We start from the raw sequence: 21778 nt of genomic DNA, 5'->3' as shown, positions 1-21778 counted from the left end.
TCCTTCCTCTGCAATTTTTTGGAAGAGTTTGAGAAGGATGGGTGTTAGCTCTTCTCTAAATGTTTGATAGAATTCACCTGTGAAGCCATCTGGTCCTGGACTTCTGTTTGTTGGAAGATTTTTAATCACAGTTTCCATTTCATTACTTGTGATTGGTCTGTTCATATTTTCTATTTCTTCCTGGTTCAGTCTTGGAAATTTATACCTTTCTAAGAATTTGTGCATTTCTTCCAGATTTTCCATTTTATTGACATAGAGTTGCTTGTAGTAGTCTCTTATGATGCTTTGTATTTCTGCAGTGTCCATTGTAACTTCTCCTTTTTCATGTCTAATTTTATTGATTTGAGTCCTTTCCCTCTTTATCTTGAGGAGTCTGGCTAAAGGTTTATCAATTTTGGTTATCTTCTCAAAGAACCAACTTTTAGTTTTATTGATCTTTGCTATTGTTTTCTTTGTTTCTATTTCATTTATTTCTGCTCTGATCTTGATGATTTCTTTCCTTCTACTAACTTTGGGTTTTGTTTGTTCTTCTTTCTCTAGTTCCTTTAGGTGTAAGGTTAGATGATCGTCGTGTTTTCATTGTCATTTGTCTCTAGGTTTTTTTTTATTTCCTCTTTGATTTCTTCAGTGATCTCTTGGTTATTTAGTAATGTGTTGTTTAGCCTCTATGTGTTTGTGTTTTTTACGTTTTTTTCCCTGTAATTGATTTCTAATCTCATAGCTTCATGGTTCAGAAAAGATGCTCGATATAATTTCAATTTTCTTAATTTTACTGAGGCTTGATTTATGACCCAAGATGTGGTCTATCCTGGAGAATGTTTTGTGTGCACTTTAATTCTTTTAGGTGTTTGTTGTTTAATTCTTCTAGGTCTTTGTTAAACATTTCTTGCATCTTCTCGATCTTTGTTTGCCTCCATTCTTTTTCCGAGGTCCTGGATCATCTTCACTATCATTATTCTGAGTTCTTTTTCTGGAAAGTTGCCTATCTCCACTTCATTTAATTGTTTTTCTCGGGTTTTATCTTGTTCCTTCATCTGTTACATAGCCCTCTGCCTTTTCATTTTGTCTGTCTTTCTGTGAATGTGGTTTTTGTTCCACAGGCTGCAGGATTGTAGTTCTTCTTGCTTCTGCTCAAGTGTTTTGATTAGATAAAAGTGATGAACACTGCACTCTCTGCCTAGCAGAGAAAAGGGTAAACTCTTTCTGGTCATAGATAACATAATTTGGAGCCTGTAAAAAAATTTAAAACAATATTATTCAGTCAAAATTTTCTAGGCATGTCAAGAGATAGGACCAGATAACCAAAAGCTAACAGAAGCAGGCTCACAGATGCCACAGATACTGGTGTTATCATACAAGGACTTTAAAACACTTGATTAATATCTTTAAGTAAATAGAGGAATAGATGGAGAAAATTGATGAAAATATGGAGAATTTCACCAGAGAACTGAAATCTTTAAAATAGAATAAAATAGAAAGTCTTAAATGGAAAAAATATGATCTTAAAATATGCACTCCAGGGCTTCCCTGGTGGCACAGTGGTTGAGAATCTGCCTGCCAATGCAGGGGACATGGGTTCGAGCCCTGGTCTGGGAAGATCCCACATGCCGCGGAGCAACTAGGCCCGTGAGCCACAACTACTGAGCCTGCACATCTGGAGCCTGTGCCCCGCAACAGGAGAGGCCGCGACAGCGAAAGGCCTGCGCACCGCGATGAAGAGTGGCCTCCGCTTGCCACAACTAGAGAAAGCCCTCACACAGAAACGAAGACCCAACACAGCCAAAAATAAATAAATAAATATTTTTAAAAAGCACTCCATGCACAATGATATACCACTTCATACTCACTAGAATAGCTTAAACAAACAAACAAACAGAACCCAACTTAACAGTACCAAATAGTGGCAAGGGTGTAGATTAACTGTAACTCATGTATTTAAAGTGAAAGAGGAGAAGAGCACAGCTACTTTAGAAAACTGTTTAGTATTTTTATATAGTTAAACATACACCTACGCTATGACCCAGCCGCTTTACTGCTAGATATTTCCTTAAGAAAAATGAAAACATTCATAAAAACACTGAACAGAGACAATATATTTTCAAGTGTCCATGGCATTTACCAAAATTGATCACATCCTGGGTTATCTTCTAGAGTATGTTCTCTATAGCAATATTAGGCTACAAATTAGTAAGAAGTACATTTTCAAAGATAAAATTATAGTGGAAATTAGGAAGTACTTTGAAGGGAATAAGAATGAAAATAAAACATATCAAAACTTCTCAGATGCTGCTAAAGCAATGCTTGGAGGGAACATTGCAGCCTCAACTGCAATTATCAGAAAAAGTGAAAAGGCTGAAAAATCAACGTTATAATTTGCTATCCTAAGAAGCTAGGAAAAAATAGCAAATCAAACTGGAAGAAAGAATAGAAATCAATGAAATAGAAAACAAATGTACAATGGAGAAAATCAGCAAAGCCAAAAATTGGTTCTTTGAAAATTTAGTTTTGCTGGGGACATGGCTCTTTTACTAATCAGTGAAATGAAATGAGAGAAGACATCATTTACCAGTATTAGGAATGAAAAAGGAGCCATTACTACAGACCCTAGAAACATTAAATGTTAATAAGAGGACATTGTGAACAACTTTACACTAAAAAATTTGATCACTTTGATGAAATAGACAAACTCCTGTAAAAATAAAAAACTGAAAATGGATGCAAGAAGGAATAGAAATCTGAGTAAACCCATATCACGTAAAGGAATTAAATCACTTACTGAAAAAAAAATCTTACCTAAAAGAAAAATTCAAGTTCAGGTCCAGGCTCAGATGTCTTCATTAGGGGATCCCAAATATTTAAGGGAAAAAAATAACACCAGGGTTTACATAAACTATTCTAGAGAATGGAAAACAGAGAATACCTCCCAAATAATTGTAGAGGCCAGCATAATCTTAGTACCAGCCTGACAAGGACGTTACAAGAAATCAACACTTATAGACTAATTTCTCTCATGAACATAAACGTAAAAATTCCAAGTAAAATAAGAAGACCCAGTGGCCTATGAGGGAGGGGCATTGCTGCAGGCCCCTGTCCTTGGGGCTTCTGCCTGAACCTGTGCCTCCTTCCCCAGGGCAGCTTCTTAACCACCCTGAACTGCTCCCAAGCCATGGACTCAATGGAAACAAAGCTTTTTGCAAAAACAGTGATGATGAACAAAATGACTAAAGTAAACACTCCAAGATGTTTAAGAATTGTCTTTTGGGCTTCCCTGGTGGCACAGTTGTTGAGAATCCACCTGCCAATGCAGGGCACATGGGTCCGAGCCCTGGTCCAGGAAGATCCCACATGCCATGGAGCAACTAAACCTGTGCGCCACAACTACTGAGCCTGTGTTCTAGAGCCCGCAAGCCACAACTACTGAGCCCGCGTCCCATGACTACTGAAGCCCACGCGCCTAGAGCCCGAGCTCCGCAACAAGAGAAGCCCGTGCACCACAACAAAGAGTAGCCCCCACTTGCCACAACTAGAGAAAAGCCTGCACGCATCAATGAAGACCCAATGCAGCCAAAAATAAATAAATACATAAAATTTTAAAAAAAAGAATTGTCTTTCACTGGTGGAAGTAAATCATTTGTTTCTATTCTTTCTGCATTTCAATTTTTTATCATTAGCATATTTGACTTTGGGAGCCTAAGCAATATCTATATTGTAAGGGACCCCTTGCTGAATATCTTGTTTATTTTGCTATAGAGAGTACAAAGTCTTCTGAAATAGTTCTGAGAATAGTTTTCCTGTGAGGTGTTTAATAGTTCCTTTGGTATGTTTTTATTCTCACATTTTTTTTTCCCCTTTGAGATATGTTATAATACTCTTGTCCTAAAAGCAACTTGACAAAAACTGCTGCAGTAAAAAAGTGTGTGTGTATGTATATTTTGGATTGGGGTTAGAAGAGAGAGGCTTGGAAGAATCCTCATAAGGTTGTCTAGGGTATCCTTTAGGCAGAATTCTATTTAAATATTTCAAGGATCTTTTCTATTCTTAATATTCTTTAGGATTGTAGTTATATTGATATAATCTCCCAAATAACAATTTCAGAACATAAGGACCTTGGCTCTCGGATGTTCATTCTTATTTCTAGGCCAGATTTGTCTTACTATAACCTAGTTATTTTGCCATAATTATGATCTGATCTACATAAAAAAAAATCTCAGTTCTGTGATACCCATATATAAGCGTTTTTACAGACTCATCAGGCAAAAGACAGAATGGAAATTTCAGTTCATTTAACTGAAGCCAAGACATCCCTGCTGTGGGTATTTTATGTCTACCTTAAATCTTCTTATGACATCCCTACCACATGGCATAGTCGGTGGGGAATTCTTCTTTAGCTACACTGCTGACCTTCTTTGAAAGCTTTTCTGCTTAAGGCTTTTGTTTTATTGCCATTTTCTCACCAGATAATCTTTTTCTTGTTGGATTTATACTCTTGACCCCAGAAAAAATATGAAGGTCTCTGTCTTACAGATGGTATCAGAACATTAAATCTGTTGTCATTGACAGTTTGCAAGTAATTAAAATTTGTTTTTTGCTTTTTCCTTGTTGAAGAAACGAAATCATGTATGCCTTCTTTGCATGGGGGTTATATATTTTAACTTAAAGACAAAAGCCATTTTAGCAACATTCTAAAGTAAACATATACCTGCTTTCTGAACCAGGATTGATAATAACCACTTTACCTCACCCTGTTGTTATAAGAATCAAATGATATGTTTTCATTCATTCACTTAGCAGCTACTTATTGAGCATCTATTAATTGGTAGACATGATGCTAGATTTAAGAGATGCAAAAAATGGAAGACATGATCCCACCCTTCAAGGATCTTACTAGATAGATTTCACTGATTAATGGGGAGGCAGATAAATGAATAGGTAATCATAATACCATATATTAAGTATTACAAGACAGCATAGCAAGTGATTAAGAGCATGGGGATACATGTGTTGAAGTCCCAGTTCTGCTGCCTACCAGCTCTGTGACTTTGGGTAAGTTACCTTCTATAAGCCCCAGTTTCTTCTCTATAAAACAGGGATAATAATGATATATACCTTAGAAAGTTGCTGTGAGGATTAAATGAGGTAACATAGTAAATGAGCTTAGTATAGAATCTGGCATGTAGTATATGCTCAATAAATGTTAGTTGCCAAATATTTAAGGGAAAAAATAATACCAAGTTTTATATAAAATATTCCAGAGAGTGGAAAACAGGGAATACTTCCCAGATAATTATAGAAGACAGTATAACCTTGATCCCAACCTGTCATGGGTATTACAAGAAAGCAATGTTACAGACTAATTTCTTTCATCAACATAAATGTAAAAAATCAAGTAAAATATCAGTAAAATAAAATCTTTCTTCTTATGTCATTAGAAGGAAAAAATTACAAGAATGTCTGAGAGCACGGAGACTGTGTTTCGAACTCAAGTGTTAAAAAGGCCCCCTGTGGGGCAGAGCTGTTCAATCACAAAAAAAAGAGAGATGTCAGTCCCCCAGGAAGCCTGGCTGGGTTATAAATTGCCCAGGGCCAGGACACGCGCCAAGGCTGCTGCTGGTGCTTGGTCCGGTCCCTTTTCTCCAGGACAGGGAAGGCTTCCTGGGCTGAGTCGTGAAGGGTTAGAAGAAGTAGTATGAGACAAAATTGGAATTGGATTGGGGAAAAGAGTAGATGGAAATTCTAGGCAAAAAGAATAGCACTGTAAAAGCAGTAACTCATGAAAGAATAGGACACTTCTGAGTTGGATGTGATTGGAACTAAAGGAATGGCAAGAAGTAAGCCTTCAAAATGAGGAAAGATCATAAATAACTTTGTATGTCATGAGGAGGAATTTGGCTTTTATCCTGAAAACAGGAGCCATTTAGAAGCATTGTGAGGAACAGATAAAATGGCTAAGACTAGATGTTAGAGTATTATTGAAGTAATACACTTATAGAGAAGATGAGAAGTGAAGTTAATTTTTTAAACGTTATTAAATATTAAGCCCTTACTGCATGTTAAATGCTTTACATAGATTATATATATTGTATCATTTAATTGATATGCAGTCCTGCAGGGTAGTGGTGGCCACCATTCATTGAGTGTTTACAATATGACAGTGACTTTGGGAAAGTTTTTACAATATGTATAAACTTTTACAATATGTGTAAACACAGTTTTACACATACTGTGTTTTACAATATGTGTAAAACACTTTTACAAAGTGTTTACAATATGTTGGGCGTTTTAGAGGCATTAGCTCATTTGCCTACTTCAATAACCGTATGAGGTAAATTTTATTATTCTTTTTATTTTACAGATGAGAAAATGAGCCCCAGAGAGGTTAAGTAATTTGCCTAAGATTAAGATCACACTTAGCAATGGCAGAACTGGGATTCAATCCCAGATTTATTTGACTCCATCACCTAAGCACTTTGAAGTCTGTAACTTCAATAAGTTATACGCCAGGGCCAGGAAGGCAGTGAGGAGGAGGCAGTTTTAAGAGCAAAAGAGATAGAATTAATAAAATATTGTCAGAGGAGAATTCAAGGATAAGTCCCAGGTTTATGGCTTAGGCCACCAGGTAAATGGGGTACTATGAAACATTTTCCAGGAAGGAGGTGGAGGTGGAGAGGATAAGTTTAGTTTGGGACATATTGGATTTGAAGTTCTTAAAGGAAAGCCAAGTAGAGTGTCCAGTAGGAAATATTAAGTTATTTTTAGTAATGATTTCAGAAATCACTACGGAAGAATACTATCAGAATCAAGAAACAGAGAGACGGGGAAAAAAGTTGAACAGAAAAACAGGATCAACAGGCACAGATTTAGACTGTGCTAGATTAGACCTTAATCATGTTGTACCAAAGAGAAAGAGTTCTTTCATCTCTTGAGAAGTTATTTTTCTAACAGAGCACCTCTTTTTTTTGAATATTGTTTTATTGTATTTTTTTATACAGCAGGTTCTTATTAGTTATCTATTTTATACTTATTAGTGTATATATGTCAATCCCAATCTCCCAATTCATCCCATCACCACCACCTAACAGAGCACCTCTTTTAACTCCTGAAATAAATCTATTTCTTATTCTTGGATGCAGAATTCCTTTTATTTGATAGTGTTAGTGTTGGCAAATTTCTGTGATTGTTCAAGAAGTATGAATCCATAGAGCCAAAAAGATAGCCCTCTATTTTAGTTCTAGGTCTCTATCTTGGTTTAACTTTGTAAAGGATTAGTGGTGTGGCTTTATATGGAAGATAGCTAACAAGAGTTTTTGAGTTGTTGTTGTAATTATAAGAATATATTTTTAATGCAGTTTGCCTGTGATATCACTTTCTTTTCAGGATTCTCTTCAAAATGTAAATATTGACATCTACTTGTTGTTTAGTTCTGCAAACACCGAGTATAGCAAGTTTACAAATCAATTTGCAGTGTTTTGTATTCTTACTCTCTTTTACTGAAAGTCTGACACTGGTTTTGGAATACCTTTTAGCATAACCAGAGAACCAGTATAATTGTATTCACGTCAGTGCCCTGGGAAAAACCGATATGTTGACATGTTGATTTCCAACCTAGTTTAGTTTCTATTGTGTGTCAGCTAAAAGGTATATTTATGCAAGAAGCTTTAAAGACATCCGAGAAGAATAAACTTGTTTATAGAATAATTGTTTATATCAACTTTTTAAGTTGGTTTTTGCCATTTTTTATTTTTATGATCCTTTCTGAAACTACTGTATGGCAGTAGTTCTTAACCTGAGAATCTGACCAAAGCTGCGGATTCTTTTCCCAGATAAATACCTTTGAGACACTCAAGTGGAATGTCAAATTGGCAGGTAGTTAAGTAGGTTTGAATCTCAGAGGAATGGTCTATGCTGGAACTGTAGCTTAATGAGTTACAGGTGATAGTGGGTGGTAACTGAAGCAGATGGTATGCGTAAAGTCACCTGGGAAGACGGAATAGTGTAAGATATGGAGAATGCCTAGATGTAGTGTATTTCTGCTTATGTACTATGACTTTTTGCAGACCCCCAAACTATTTTAATATCTAAGATATTTTGCTCCCTTGAATCAATTTTTGCTGCCTTGGGTACAATGTTGCCCCTGTTGAGAATGTAAATGCTAGATGGATTAACCTGTAGGCCACCACTGACCTTAGAGAGACTTGTTTTGGTGGAGTGATTGATGGGTCTTAATAAGCCATATTGGAGTGGGAGAGGAGATCAGGAAATAGAGAGAGAAAGCTAGACAGCTCTTAAGATGTTTGACTGTGAGGAGAAGAGTAGCTATGGGGGAGAAGGGGGAAAGGGCTGATTCCATCATTTCTAGTAATTGTCCTGTTACCAACATTTGAGAAACAATGCTGATGTGTTTCCTTAGCTCTTAGTTTACTGGTATAGAGAATAAATGGTATAGAGAATTATACCAGTAACTAAGCTGTTCTGTTGTCATTCACTTGGCTCCATTTGTTTCACTATTGAAAACCTCACTTTAATTTCTTATCTACAGAAAAATCTTTTCACATTCGCCTTTTTCACAAGCTAATGAGTTATTGAACTTATCAAATATGAATGTCCTAAAAACATTTACTTTTTTTACTGGCTCTCTTTGGAATAAGATCTTTATATAAGAAGATCTTTAGCCAAGGGCACCTATGATCTTAGGCTTATCTTTAAACTTTTGTACTCTTTTAATCTCTTCCTTTTATTCTCTTATTTCATGCATTATATTTTAAGAGAGCACAGCGACGTGTATTTTAAAGTCAATTTTGGGGAATTCCCTGGTGGTCCAGTGGTTAGGACTCCAAGCTTCCACTGCAGGGGGCATGGGTTCGATCCCTGTTCAGGGAACTAAGATCTCTCATACTTTGCGGCACAGCCAAAAAAAAAAAGTCAATTGTGAAGAGGGATGTGTCTTGTGGCTCTTCTCCACATTACCTTTCTCACATTCCTAGTACACAACCTTATATGCCTTTAAATCTTGATCCTTGCTAGTTATAAAAACATTATCTCTCTGCCCAAGTGGCAATAGTGAGATTTCTTACCTCTACCCTATTACAACTTTATATTGCATTTGAGTTTGAATCATACCATAAAAGCTATATTTATGTTCTATACTCTTTGAGGAATACTCAACTTAGACTTACAGTGGTAGCTCAGGAAAGAACAGCAAGTGTGGCAGGACAGTTATAAGAAAATCCTTGTTCAAAGTGGCCTTGTCACTGTGCTAGAGGTGGCCAGAGATTAGCTGTCACAATCTGGATAGACTTAGTTGCACATACATGTTTCTTGTGCTTTTCCAGTGCCTGATCTTTCAGCCTTTATAGGACAGCTTCCTGGGTTTTAGTATATACCTGTGTTAATCTAAGTAAAAGGAAGCCCATAATTCCCCTGGAGCAAATATCCTGCTACAAATGGATAGAAGCCCAGAATTTTCAGCAGTTCATACTTTATTGAAGAGGTGTGAGTATGAATTGACCTCACACTACTGTTCAGAAAACAATAGCTCATTTGTTTCGAAGTAATTTTTAGCAACTGACATTATCAGAATATATTTATAAGTTCTAGTCTTTCTTTTTAAATTTATTTATTTATGTATTTATGGCTGTGTTGGGTCATTTCTGTGCGAGGGCTTTCTCTAGTTGTGGCAAGTGGGGGCCACTCTTCATCGCGGTGCGCGGGCCTCTCACTATCGCGGCCTCTCTTGTTGCGGAGCACAGGCTCCAGACGCACAGGCTCAGTGATTGTGGCTCACGGGCCTAGTTGCTCCTTTCTCTAGTTGTGGCAGGCGGGGGCCACTCTTCATCGCGGTGCACGGGCCTTTCACTGTCGCGGCCTCTCTTGTTGCGGAGCACAGGCTCCAGACGCACAGGCTCAGTAATTGTGGCTCACGGGCCCAGTTGCTCTGCGGCATGTGGGATCTTCCCAGACCAGGGCTCGAACCCGTGTCCCCTGCATTGGCAGGCAGATTCTCAACCACTGCGCCACCAGGGAAGCCCCTAAGTTCTAGTCTTGAATTAATTATATTTCTTAACAAAAGCTCTTAAATTAGGTTTTCTGACAATTTTCTCACTGAGCAACTCATTTCCTCTCTGCAAGTAGGTGTTTTTTTTTAAATAAACATAATTGATATTCAATAAACTACACATATAAAAGCATAAACTTTGATGTTTTCTCTCTCACACACACACAACGACTATCATAGTCAAGATAGTGAACATATCTATCATTCTCAAAAGTTTCCTCATGCCCTAGGTAGCACCTCTTTCCTGCCCTCCCCCCCCTTTTCCCCAGGCAACCACTGGTTTGCTTTGTGTCACTGTAGATTAGTTTGCATTTTCTGGAGTCATACAACATGTACTCTTGGGCCCAGCTCCTTTTATTCAGAGTAATTATTTTGTCCTTGTTGTTATGATACCAAGAGTTTATTCCTTTTTGTTACTGGATAGTATTCCATTGTATGGATATACCGCAATTTGTTTATCCATTCATAGTTTGATGGACATTTGAGTTGTTTCCAGTTTTTGGCTATTACAGATAAAGCTGCAGTGAACATTCGTGTGCAAGTCTTTGGAAATATGTTACCTTTTCTCTTGGGTGAATACCTGAGAGTGGACTGGATCATAATGGTAGGTATATATTTCATTTTTTAAAGAAACTGTCAAAAGGCTTTCCAAAGTAGTTGTACCACTTTATATTACCACCAGCAAGAGTAATATAACTTGTAAGAGTTCAAGTTCCCTTACATCATCACCAACACTTGGTATGGTCAGTCTTTTTCATTTTAGCCATTTGAATAGGTATGTAGTGGCATCTCATTGTGGTTTTAGTTTACATTTCCTGAATGACTAAATATGTTGTACTTTTGGCATCATATTTAAGATATCATTGCCTAACCCAAGGTCACAAAAATTTTCTTTTTTGTTTTCATCTAGAAAGATTATCATTGTAGGTTTTACATTTAGGTCTGCAATCCAGTTTGAGTTAATTTTCACATATAGTTTGAAGTTTATTTTTTTGTATGTGGATATCCATTTGCTGAAAAGTTATTCTTTCTCCACTGCATTGCTTTTGTGCATTTGTCAAAAATCAGTTGTCCAGCAAACAATAAAAGAGAAGATTGATGTTGGACTTCATCAAAATTAAAAACCATCAAGAAAGTGAAAAAACAACTACGGAATGGGAGAAATTATTTGCAAATCATATATCTGATGAGAGACTTGTAGTCAAAATATATAAAAGAACTCTTACAACTCAATAATAAAAGATAACCCAATTAAAAGGTAGACAGGGCTTCCCTGGTGGCGCAGTTGTTGAGAGTCTGCCTGCCGATGCAGGGGACACGGGTTAGTGCCCTGGTCCGGGAAGATCCCACATGCCGCGGAGCGGCTGGGCCCGTGAGCCACGGACGCTGAGCCTGCGTGTCCGGAGCCTGTGCTCCGCAACGGGAGAGACCACACAGTGAGAGGCCCATGTACCGCAAAAAAAAAAAAAAAAAAAAAAAAAAATAGACTTTAAAATAAAAATATTAAAAAAAAAAGGTAGACAAAGGATTTAACTAGACATTTCTCCTAGGAAAATATATAAATGGCTAATAAGCACTTGAAAATATATGCAACATCATTAGTTATTGGGAAGTGCAAATCAAAACCACAGTGAGATACCACTTCACACACATAAGAATTGCTCTAATAAAAAAAGACAAATTATAACAAGTGCTGATGAGGATGTCTAAAAATTAGAAGTCCCATACAATGTTGGTGGGGAATGTAAAATGGTACAATCACTTTGGAAAACAGTTTAGCAATTTCTCAAAAGGTTAAACATAGAGTTACCATATGACTCAGGAATTCCATTCTTGGGTGTATACCCAAGAGAACTAAAAATGTATGTCCACACACAAACTTACACAAATGTTCATAGCAGCATTATTCAAAATAGCCAGGAAGTGGAAGCATCCCAAATGTCCATAAACTGGTGAATAGATACATAAAATATATAGATACAGATAATATCTATACAGAAGAATATCAGCAACAAAAAGGAATGAAGTACCAGTACATGCTACAACATGGACTTATGCCAAGTGAAAGAAGCCAGTCATGAAAGGCTGCATATTGTATGATCCCATTTATGTGAAATGTCAAGAACAGGCAAATCTATAGAGACAGAAAAATTAGTGTTTGCCTAGGGCTAGGTGGGAGTGGGCGGAAGGTGACTGTTAATGAGTACAAGGTTTCTTTTGGGGATGATGAAAATGTTCTCAAATTATATTATGGTCATGTGAACTTTATGGTATGCAAATAATATCTCAGTAAAGATGTTAAAAAGAAATGAGCTGTCCTTGTATGTGTTGGTTTATTTCTGGACTTTCTCTTCTGTTTTACTGATCTATTTGTCTATCTTTATGCTAATACCATGCTGTTCTGATTGGTATAGTTTTATAATAATGCTTGAAATCAGGTAGTGTTAGCCCTCCAGTTTATTTTTCCCCAGAGTCGCCATGGCTATTTTAGGCCATTTGCATTTCCATATGAATTTTAAAATGTTTGTCAATTTCTACCAAAGAACCTTCTTGGATTTTGAGTGGGATTGTGTTGAATCTATAGATAATTTGGGGAGAATTGACATCTTAATGATATTGAGTCTTCCAACCCAGGAACATTTATTTAGCTCTCCTTTAATTTTTCTCAGTTATAGTTTTCAGTGTATAGGTCTTTCACATTTTTTGTCAGGTCTATCCTGAAGTATTTCATATTTTTGAAGCTATTGTAAATGGTATTTTTAAAAATTTTCAATTGCTGATTTTGTTGTTGTCCTTGCTAGTATATGGAAATATACAGTTGATTTTTGGATATGGATCTTTGTACTCACTTATTAATTCATTGGATTTTTTTACATGGTAATCATGTCATCTTTAAACAAAAACGGTTTTACTTCTTCCTTTAAATCTGGATGTCTTTTATTTCTCTGTCTTGCCTGATTTCACTGGCTAGAACCTACAGAATGTTGAATAGAAGTGATGAGAGTGGACAATCCTGATTTTAGAGAGAAAGCATTTAGTCTTTCACCATCAAGTATGATGTTAGCTATGGTTTTTTCTTAGGTTCCCTTCTCTTCCTAGTTGGTTGAGAATCTTTATCTGGAATGGATGTTGGATTTTGTCAATTTTTTTTTCCTCTCTAGCGAGATGATCATAGGTTTTCTTTTCTAGTTTGCTAATATGGTGAATAACATTGTTTGATTTTCGAATGTTAACTCAGTCCTGCATTCCTGGGGTTACACCCCACTTGGTAATAATGTATTATCCTTTTAATGTATTGTTTGAGGGACTTCCCTGATGGTGCAGTGGTTAAGAATCCGCCTGCCAAGGCAGGGGACAGGGGTTCCATCCCTGGTCTGGGAAGATCCCACATGCCGCGGAACAGCTAAGCCCGTGCACCGCAACTACTGAGCCTGTGCTCTAGAGCCCGCGAGCCACAACTACTGAGCCCACGTGCCACAACTACTGAAGCCCACGCACTTAGAGCCCATGCTCCGCAACAAGAGAAGCCACCACAATGAGAAGCCCGAGCACCACAACAAAGAGTAGCCTCCTCTTACGGCAACTAGAGAAAGCCCACTTGCGGTGACTAGAGAAAGCCCGCGTGCAGCAACAAAGACCCAATGCAGCCAAAAATAAATAAATTTATAATGTATTGTTTGGTAAGATTTGCTAAAAATTTTGTTTAGAATTTACATCTATGTTCTAGGAGCTATTGGCTTTTAGTTTTCTTGTAATATCCTTGACAGGTTTTGTTTTCAGGGAAATGCTAGCCTCAAAGAATGAGCTGGGAAGTATTTGGGAGGAAGAGTTTATCTAGAATTGGCATTATTTCTTCCCTAACTGTTTGGTAGAATTTGCCAGTGACTGTCCCTGTTTCTGGACTTTTTAATATCTGTAGGATCTGTAGTAGTTTCATTTCTCTTATTTTTTATCTTAAAAATTGTATCTTCTCTCTCTCTCTTTTTTTTCATGATTAGATAAGCTCAAGATTTATCAGTTTTATTGATCTTCTCAAAGTCCTAGTGTTTAGTTTCATTAATTTTTTTTTTTTTTTTTTTTTTTTTTTTTTTTTTTTTTTTTGCTGTATGCGGGCCTCTCACTGTTGTGGCCTCTCCCGTTGCGGAGCACAGGCTCCGGACGTGCAGGCTCAGCAGCCATGGCTCACGGGCCCAGCCGCTCCGCGGCATGTGGGATCTTCCCAGACCGGGGCACGAACCCGTGTCCCCTGCATCGGCAGGCGGACTCTCAACCACTGCGCCACCAGGGAAGCCCCCATTAATTTTTTTAATTCTTTTTTCTAATTCATTGATTTCTGCTTCAATCTTTATTATCTCTTTTCTTCTGCTTACTTTAGGTTTAATTTCCTCCTCTTTTTTAAGTTTCTTAAGGTAGAAGATTAGGACATTTACTTGATACCTTCCTTCTTGTCTCATATAGGCATTTAGTGCTATAAATATCATACTAAATACTCTTTAGCCGCATTCAATAAATTCATTTTCATTTGGTTCAAAATACCTTCTAATTTCCCCTCTTTTCTTCTTTGGTCATAGGTTATTTAGCAGTGTGTTATTTAATTTCCAAGTATTTGGAGATCTTTCAAGGATCTTTCTGTTATTGATTTCTAATTTAATTCTATTTTACTATGTATGTCTTGAAATCTTTTGAATTTACTGACACTTGTTTTATGGCCCAGAATATGATTTATCTTGGTAAGTGTTCTGAGCTCAATAACCTTATAATAGAAGAATGTGTATTCTCTTGTTCTATAAATGTGTATTCTGCTATTCTATAAATGTTGTGGAGTGTTCTATAAATGTCCATTAGGTCAAGTTGGTTGATGATGTTGATCAAGTCCATAACTTTCCCATTTTTATGCCTAGTTATTCTATCAATAATTGAGAGAGGGTATTAAAAATCTCTGCCTGTAACTATGGATTTATTGTATCTCCTTGAAGTTCCATCAGTCTTTGTTTCATATATTTTGAAGCTCTTTTATTAGATACATAACTGTTTGGGATTATGTCTTCTCAATTAATTGACTCCATAAATATGAAGTGATCTTTATCTCTGATATTTTGTTTGCTCTGAAATCTACATTGTCTGATACTAATATACCTACTCCAACCTTCTTTTAACTAGTGCTAGCATATCTTTTGTATTTCTTGTATTTTTAATCTATTTGTTTCTTTATATTTAAAGTGTGTTTCTTGTCAGCAGCATGTAGTTGGGTTGTGACTTTTTGTCAAATCTGACAATCTCTTCCTTTTAATTGGGGTGTTTAGATCATTTACTTTTAATGTGATTTTTGGCAGGGTTTGATATAAGTATGTATCTTGCTATTTGTCCCATCTGTTCTTTGTCCTCTTTTTCTCTTTTTATGCCTCCTTTTGAATTACTTTTATATTTTTATATCTATTACATCTCCTTTGATGGCATGTTAGCTATGACATTTTTGTTATTTTATTGGTTGTTCTAGGATTTATATCATACATCTCTAACTTTTCACAGTCTACCTTCAAATGATATTATACTACTTCACATATAGTATAAAAATCTTAATATAAGAATCTTAAAGTAATGTTTTTCCATTTCTCTCATCCCAACCTTTATGCTATTGTCATACATTTTACTTTTATATATAAAATACATTGTTATTTTTGTTAAAGCAGCCTATTATTATTTAAAGAGATTTAACTAATAAGAAAAATCTTATATATATTACCTAAAGTATTGCTTTGCTCAGGTCTGAAATACAACTTTTAACATTTCTTTTAGTTGTGGATACACAGGCATACCTCATTATATTGCACTATGTTTTATTGCACTTTGCAGATATTGCATTTTTTACAAATTGAAGGTATGTGGCAACCCTGTGTTGAGCAGGTCTACTGGTGCCATTTTTCCAGTAGCATTAGTTTTTAATTAAGGCATGTACATTGTGTTATCGCACACTTAAAAGACTACGATGTAGTGTAAACAGAACTTTTATATGCACTGGGAAACCAAAAAATTCATGTGACTTGCTTTATTGCAATATTCCCTTTATTACAGTGGTCTGGAACCAAACCTGCAGTATCTCTGGGTTATGCCTGTACTAGGGATGAATTCTTTCAGTTTTTTTATGTCTAAAAACAACTTTGTTTCATTTTTCCCCCTCCGTTTGTTCATTTATATATTTATGTGACATGCCTTTTTTTTTTTGGTGGTATAAAACACATAATGTAAAATTTACCATTGTAACCATTTTCAAGTGTACAGTTCAGTCGTGTTAATAAATAAACATATTCACATTGCTGTGAATGTGGTATGAGGTGATACCTCATTGAGATTTTGGTTTGCATTTTCCTAAAGATTAGTGACATTGAGCATCTTTTCATGTTTGTTGGTCATTTATAGATCATCTTTGGAGAAATGTCTACTCAAGTCCTTTACCCATTTTTACTTGGATTAACTGCTTTTTTGTGTTCCTTTTAATTTTTTGGATTTTTCCCCTGTGATTTATTTTGGATAATTTCTATCATTATGCTTTCAGATTTCGTTCTGAAGCATTTAATCTGCTGTTAATCCCATCTAGTGTATTTTTTTAATAAAGAATTTATTTTTATAGAGCAGTTTAGATTCACAGCAAATTTGAGAGGAAGGTAGAGCAATTTCCCATATGTACTCCCTGTCCGCTGACATTCAGAGCCTCCCCCATTATCAACATCACCCCCCCCCACCGTGTGGTACATTTGTTAACAAGTGATAAGCCTACACTGACACATCATTATCACCCAAAGTTTATAGTTTACATTAGGGATCACTCTTGGTGTTGTACATTTATGGGTTTGGGCAAATGTGTAATGACATGTATCCATCATTATGGTATGCTCTTCCTTTTCACCCTTCTTTCCCTCCCTCCAACCCCAGCTTCTGGCAACCACTGCTCTTTCACTTTCTCCATTGTTTTACTCTTTCCAGAATGTCGTATGGTTGGAATCATACAGTATGTAGCTTTTTGAGATTGGCTTCTTTCACTTAGTAATATGCATTTATGTGCAATGTCTCTTCATGGCTTGATAGATCATTTCTTTTTAGTACTGAATAATATTTCATTGTCTGGATGTACAACAGTTTATATAGCCATTCACTTACTGAAGGACACCTTGGTTTCTTCCAAGATTTGGCAATTATAAGTAAAGCTACTTTAGGGCTTCCCTGGTGGCGCAGTGGTTAAGAATCTTCCTGCCAATGCAAGGGACACAGGTTCGAGCCCTGGCCAGGGAATATCCCACATGCCGGGGAGCCACTAAGCCTGTGCACCACAACTACTGAGCCTGAGCTCTGGAGGCCGCAAGCCACAACTACTGAGCCCACGTGCCACAACTACTGAAGCCTGCGCACCTAGAGCCCGTGCTCTGCAACAGGAGAAGCCACGACAATGAGAAGCCTGCACACTGCAACAAAGAGTAGCCCCTGCTCACTGCAAGTAGAGACAGCCCGCACACAGCAACAAAGACCCAACACAGCCCTAATAAATAAATAAATAAATAAATAAATAAATAAGTAAAGCTACTTTAAACATCCATGTGCAGGTTTTGTGTGGGTATAAGTTTTCAACTCCTTTGAGTAAATACCAAGGAGTATGATTGCTGGATTATACGGTATTGGATTTTGTCAAATGCTTTTTCTGTATCTATTTATAGGATCTTGTGATTTTTCTTATTTAGCTTATTGACGTGATCTATTACATTAATTGATTTTTTTTTCGTGTTGAACCAGGCTTGCTTTCTTGGCATAAATTCCACTTGGTTGTGGAATGTAATATATGTACATCATTGGATTTGACTTGCTAATATTTTTGAGGATTTCTGCCTCTTGTTCATGAGAGATATTAGTTGTAGTTTTCTTGTAATATCTTTGTCAGGTTTTGGTATTAGAGTAATGCTGACCTCATAGAATGAGTTAAGAAATATTCTTTCTGTTTCTGCCCACTGAAAGAGATTGAAGAGATTTGGTATAATTTCATCCTTAATTGTTTGGTGAACCCATCTGGGCCTAGTGCTTTCTGTTTTGGAAGGTAACCTATTATTAATTCCATTTCTTTAATATATAAGCTTATTCTCCAATGTATTTTTCATCTCAGAAATTGTAGTTTTCATCTCAAGAAGTTGATTTCAGCCTTTTTTACATCTAAACTTTTTGAACATATAGGATATAGTTGTACTATCTGTTTTAATGTCCTTCTGTGCTAATTCTAATAACTGTCCATTCTAGGTTGATTTTGATTGATTGATTATTCTCTTCATTATGAGTTGTATTTTCCTGCCTCTTTGCATCTTATCTTTGATTAGATGTCCAACATTGTGAATTTACCTTGTTGGTTACTGGATATCTTTGTATTCTTATAAATTTTCCTGAGCTTTGTTTTGGGATGCAGTTAAGTTACTTGGTGGCTTTGCTTTTACAATATTGGGTGTGTCTGGAGCAGTGCTCAGTCTAGGACTAATCATTATTTCCCACTACTGAGGTAAAATCTTTCTGAGAACTTTACCCAATGTCCTGTGCATCGTGAGTTTTTCAAGTCTTGACTGGTGGGAACAGGCTCTATTCTGTGCTCTGTGTGAGCACAGGACACTGTTCCCTGTTATTCTTTCGGATGGTTCCTTTCCCTGGCCCCAAATCATTTCCTCACATACATGCACAGTGCTCTGCTGTGTATTAGAAGGAGACCCTCTGCAGATCTCTAGGGTTCTCTCTCTCCCTGGTTTTCTGTCTTAGGAATTCTAGTTGCTTTTGTGTCCCTGGACTTTGAGCTTCATCTCCTCAACTCAGGGAGTCTACCAGGCTCCACCTCGACTCCCTGTGCTGCTGCCTTGAAACTTTCAAGGCAGTAAGCTTGGGCACTTGTAGGGCTCACTTCATTTGTTTTCCATCTGTCAAGGATCACTGTCTTTTGTTGCCTAATATCTAGTGTCTTGAAAACCATTGTTTTTTTGTATTTGGTCTGATTGATTTCTGGGTTGATTTGTTTATCTGTTTGGTTGTTTAAGGTGGGAGGGCAAGCCCAGTCCCTATTACTCCATTTTAGCCAAAAGCAGAAGTCCTGTCTACTTGTAGTTTTAACCTGAGAAAGTTCTTGTATTAGAATTCTTAAAGGAAAACTCTTTTAGTAGTAACCATTGGTCATTTCCATTCAAGAGGCTATGTGTATACATGAACTACGGGATAAACTCAAATCAGCCAGCAGGAGTTTTTGAGGCTTTTCTAGGGGTGTTAAACTGATTTCCTGGCTCCCCTGTTTCTGGGAATTTCTTGAGTTATTTGGATCTAGAAGCTAATTCTAAATAATGATTTTATGAGATTCCTAACCACGTTATGATTTTATTCTCAGAATTAAGAAAAAGAAAGAGCAGCAACGTTATGCTGAAGAGCAGAGGATATTAAGAATGAACTTTCATGAAGAGCCATATTCAGGGGAGAAGATGAGTGAGATACTAGCCCAGCTACAACTTGAGGAAGCAAAAGGAGCCAGAGAAAAACAGCAGAAAGAAAAGGAATACCAAAGGTACTTTGAAAAGTTCTGTGTGAAATTTTGGCTCTAGAGGAAGCTTGTTAGGAAGTCAGTGTTCTCCTTTTCCTTAAAAAAGAGTTGGCTCTGTCTTCTCCTACTTTTGGGAGTGCAGAACGTCATCAAATTTCTTGATCGCCTAATACGTCTCTGGAATAGCACTACATTTTTCCTAGTGCTGCTTCCCAGGACAAAGAGGAAGAGTTGAGGCACAGAGATATGAAATAGTTTAACAGCTAAATCTGGTAGTAAAATAAGGACTCATACTCATTCTCTTCCTAGTGGTTCACTTTGCCTGGTCATACTGTATTTTTATAGGTATGTAGAAGCTTTAAGAGCCCAGATCCAGGAGAAAATGCAGCTGTATAATATTACTTTACCCCCGCTATGCTGCTGTGGTCCTGATTTTTGGGATGCTCATCCTGATACCTGTGCCAACAATTGTATTTTCTATAAAAACCACAAAGGTAAGTCTCTTAAAGGAATGGTTGGGGCCTGGTGGCAGTTAAAAAAACAACAACAGTAAAAGTAGTGATTGTAGTAATTTAGCATTTATTGACTAAGGGCTTACTATATACCAGAGACTATTCTACGCCCTTTACAAAACAATTCTGAGGCAATAAAAACAATTACAGTGAGTTATATTTCTCTTTGAGATCTGTTATCTTCTTGTCTCCATTTATGCTGGGGAGATATTTCTAGGTCACTCCACAGTAGTGAGACTAGGGTTTCAGGTCCTCCTGTAAATGAAGAATATTAGAGCTTGCCTCTTACGGCCATCTAAGTTAGGCCTTATCTAACATAGACTTATTATTTATATTCACATATATATATTATTTATCATGTGTAGATGTCCACATTAGACTTTCAGTTCTGCTAAGGATCACTGAGGGCAATGAGGACCAATATAAACTCTACCTTTATCAGGGATCCCAGCTAGAGAAGATGAGTCATTCCTGCTGTGACTAGTATTTCTGTTTCCTGTCCATTCCTAAATGTATTGATTTACATATTGTAGAGATTATGTAGGCTTCATACACACACTGAAAGTACTGCAAGTATTTGTATTCCTGTTGCCCTGTGATATGAGTTTCTTATCAGTCCTGTGAGTTATATTTTAAAAACACAAATCTGATCATGCCATTCCCCTATCATCAAACCTGTAGGACTTACCATTACAGTACAAAATACATGTCATATTTGGCATATTTTCTCTCTGGCTCCAGGCAACACTCCAGCCTTATCGAACTTGCTACTGCCAGGACAGGCCACGTTTTTTTATACCTTTGCACCCCGCACACTCATTTCTTTGCCTAGAATGCCTTCTTTCCTTTACTTTTATTAATCCTTCAAGACCATCTTAAATGTTACCACTTCTGGAAATCTTTTCCATCCTCTCCTAGTTTTTCTTTCATTCCAAACTTCATTCTGTGATGACATTTTTATATGCCTCTGGTTTGGAAATATTACACTGCAATTTAATTTTTGTGTCCATCCTCTCCCTTATCTTTTCTGTAATCACAGAGTACTTGGCATGTGGTAAGTACTCAATAAATGTTTATTCAGTGAATGGGTTAAAGTTCATTCCTATGAGACTGGGCAGAGAAACAGTACCCGTAGAAAAAGGTTGGGAGAATTGTTTAGAATCTGACTTCATTCACCACTGTGCAAATCTTTATTTGCAGCGTATACCCGGGCACTACATTCAGTCATCAATTCCTGTGATATCCCTGAAGGGAACTCAACTCTTCGAGTCGCCATTCATAATTTTGCTTCTGCACACAGACGGACTTTGAAAAATCTGTAATAAGAATCTGAAATCAACTGTTAGTATTTCAACCTTCACTTAAAGTCAACCCTGAGAGATTATTTACGAAAAGCTGTTAAAGTTTATAAGATGTGTAATCTGAAAAGAAAGACTGTCCCACATAATAACAGCTGCCACTATAATTAGATCATGACCATTGTTTCACTCTGTGCTTGGCACCAAGATTGAAAGTTGGCTTCCAAACTTGTCTCTTTGCTGTAAACCACATGGAGCATGTTGCTTTAAAAATGATCAGTCAGGGGCTTCCCTGGTGGCGCAGTGGTTGAGAGTCCGCCTGCCGATGCAGGGGACACGGGTTCGTGCCCCAGTCCGGGAAGATCCCACATGC

General features: G+C 37.0%; 1 protein-coding gene across 3 annotated transcripts in view; it reads left to right on the top strand.

The window, feature by feature from the left end:
• Positions 1–21768, top strand: part of CCDC15 (coiled-coil domain containing 15) — a 64801-nt gene extending 43033 nt beyond the window's left edge. For all 3 annotated transcript variants that reach the window (XM_055091464.1, XM_024131358.3, XM_024131357.3), the window contains 3 exons: positions 19446–19619; positions 19941–20089; positions 21308–21768. In XM_055091464.1, coding sequence (XP_054947439.1) covers positions 19446–19619; positions 19941–20089; positions 21308–21429 — 445 coding nt within the window. In that variant the 3' untranslated portion in view covers positions 21430–21768. The remainder of the gene's footprint in view (positions 1–19445; positions 19620–19940; positions 20090–21307) is intronic.
• Positions 21769–21778: the final 10 nt, after the last annotated feature.

This window comes from Physeter macrocephalus, chromosome 16 (genome assembly GCF_002837175.3).
Source record: "Physeter macrocephalus isolate SW-GA chromosome 16, ASM283717v5, whole genome shotgun sequence".
Taxonomy (NCBI): Eukaryota; Metazoa; Chordata; class Mammalia; order Artiodactyla; family Physeteridae; genus Physeter; species Physeter macrocephalus.
Note: the sequence above shows the minus strand (reverse complement) of the source record. Positions and strands in the feature narration are given on the sequence as shown.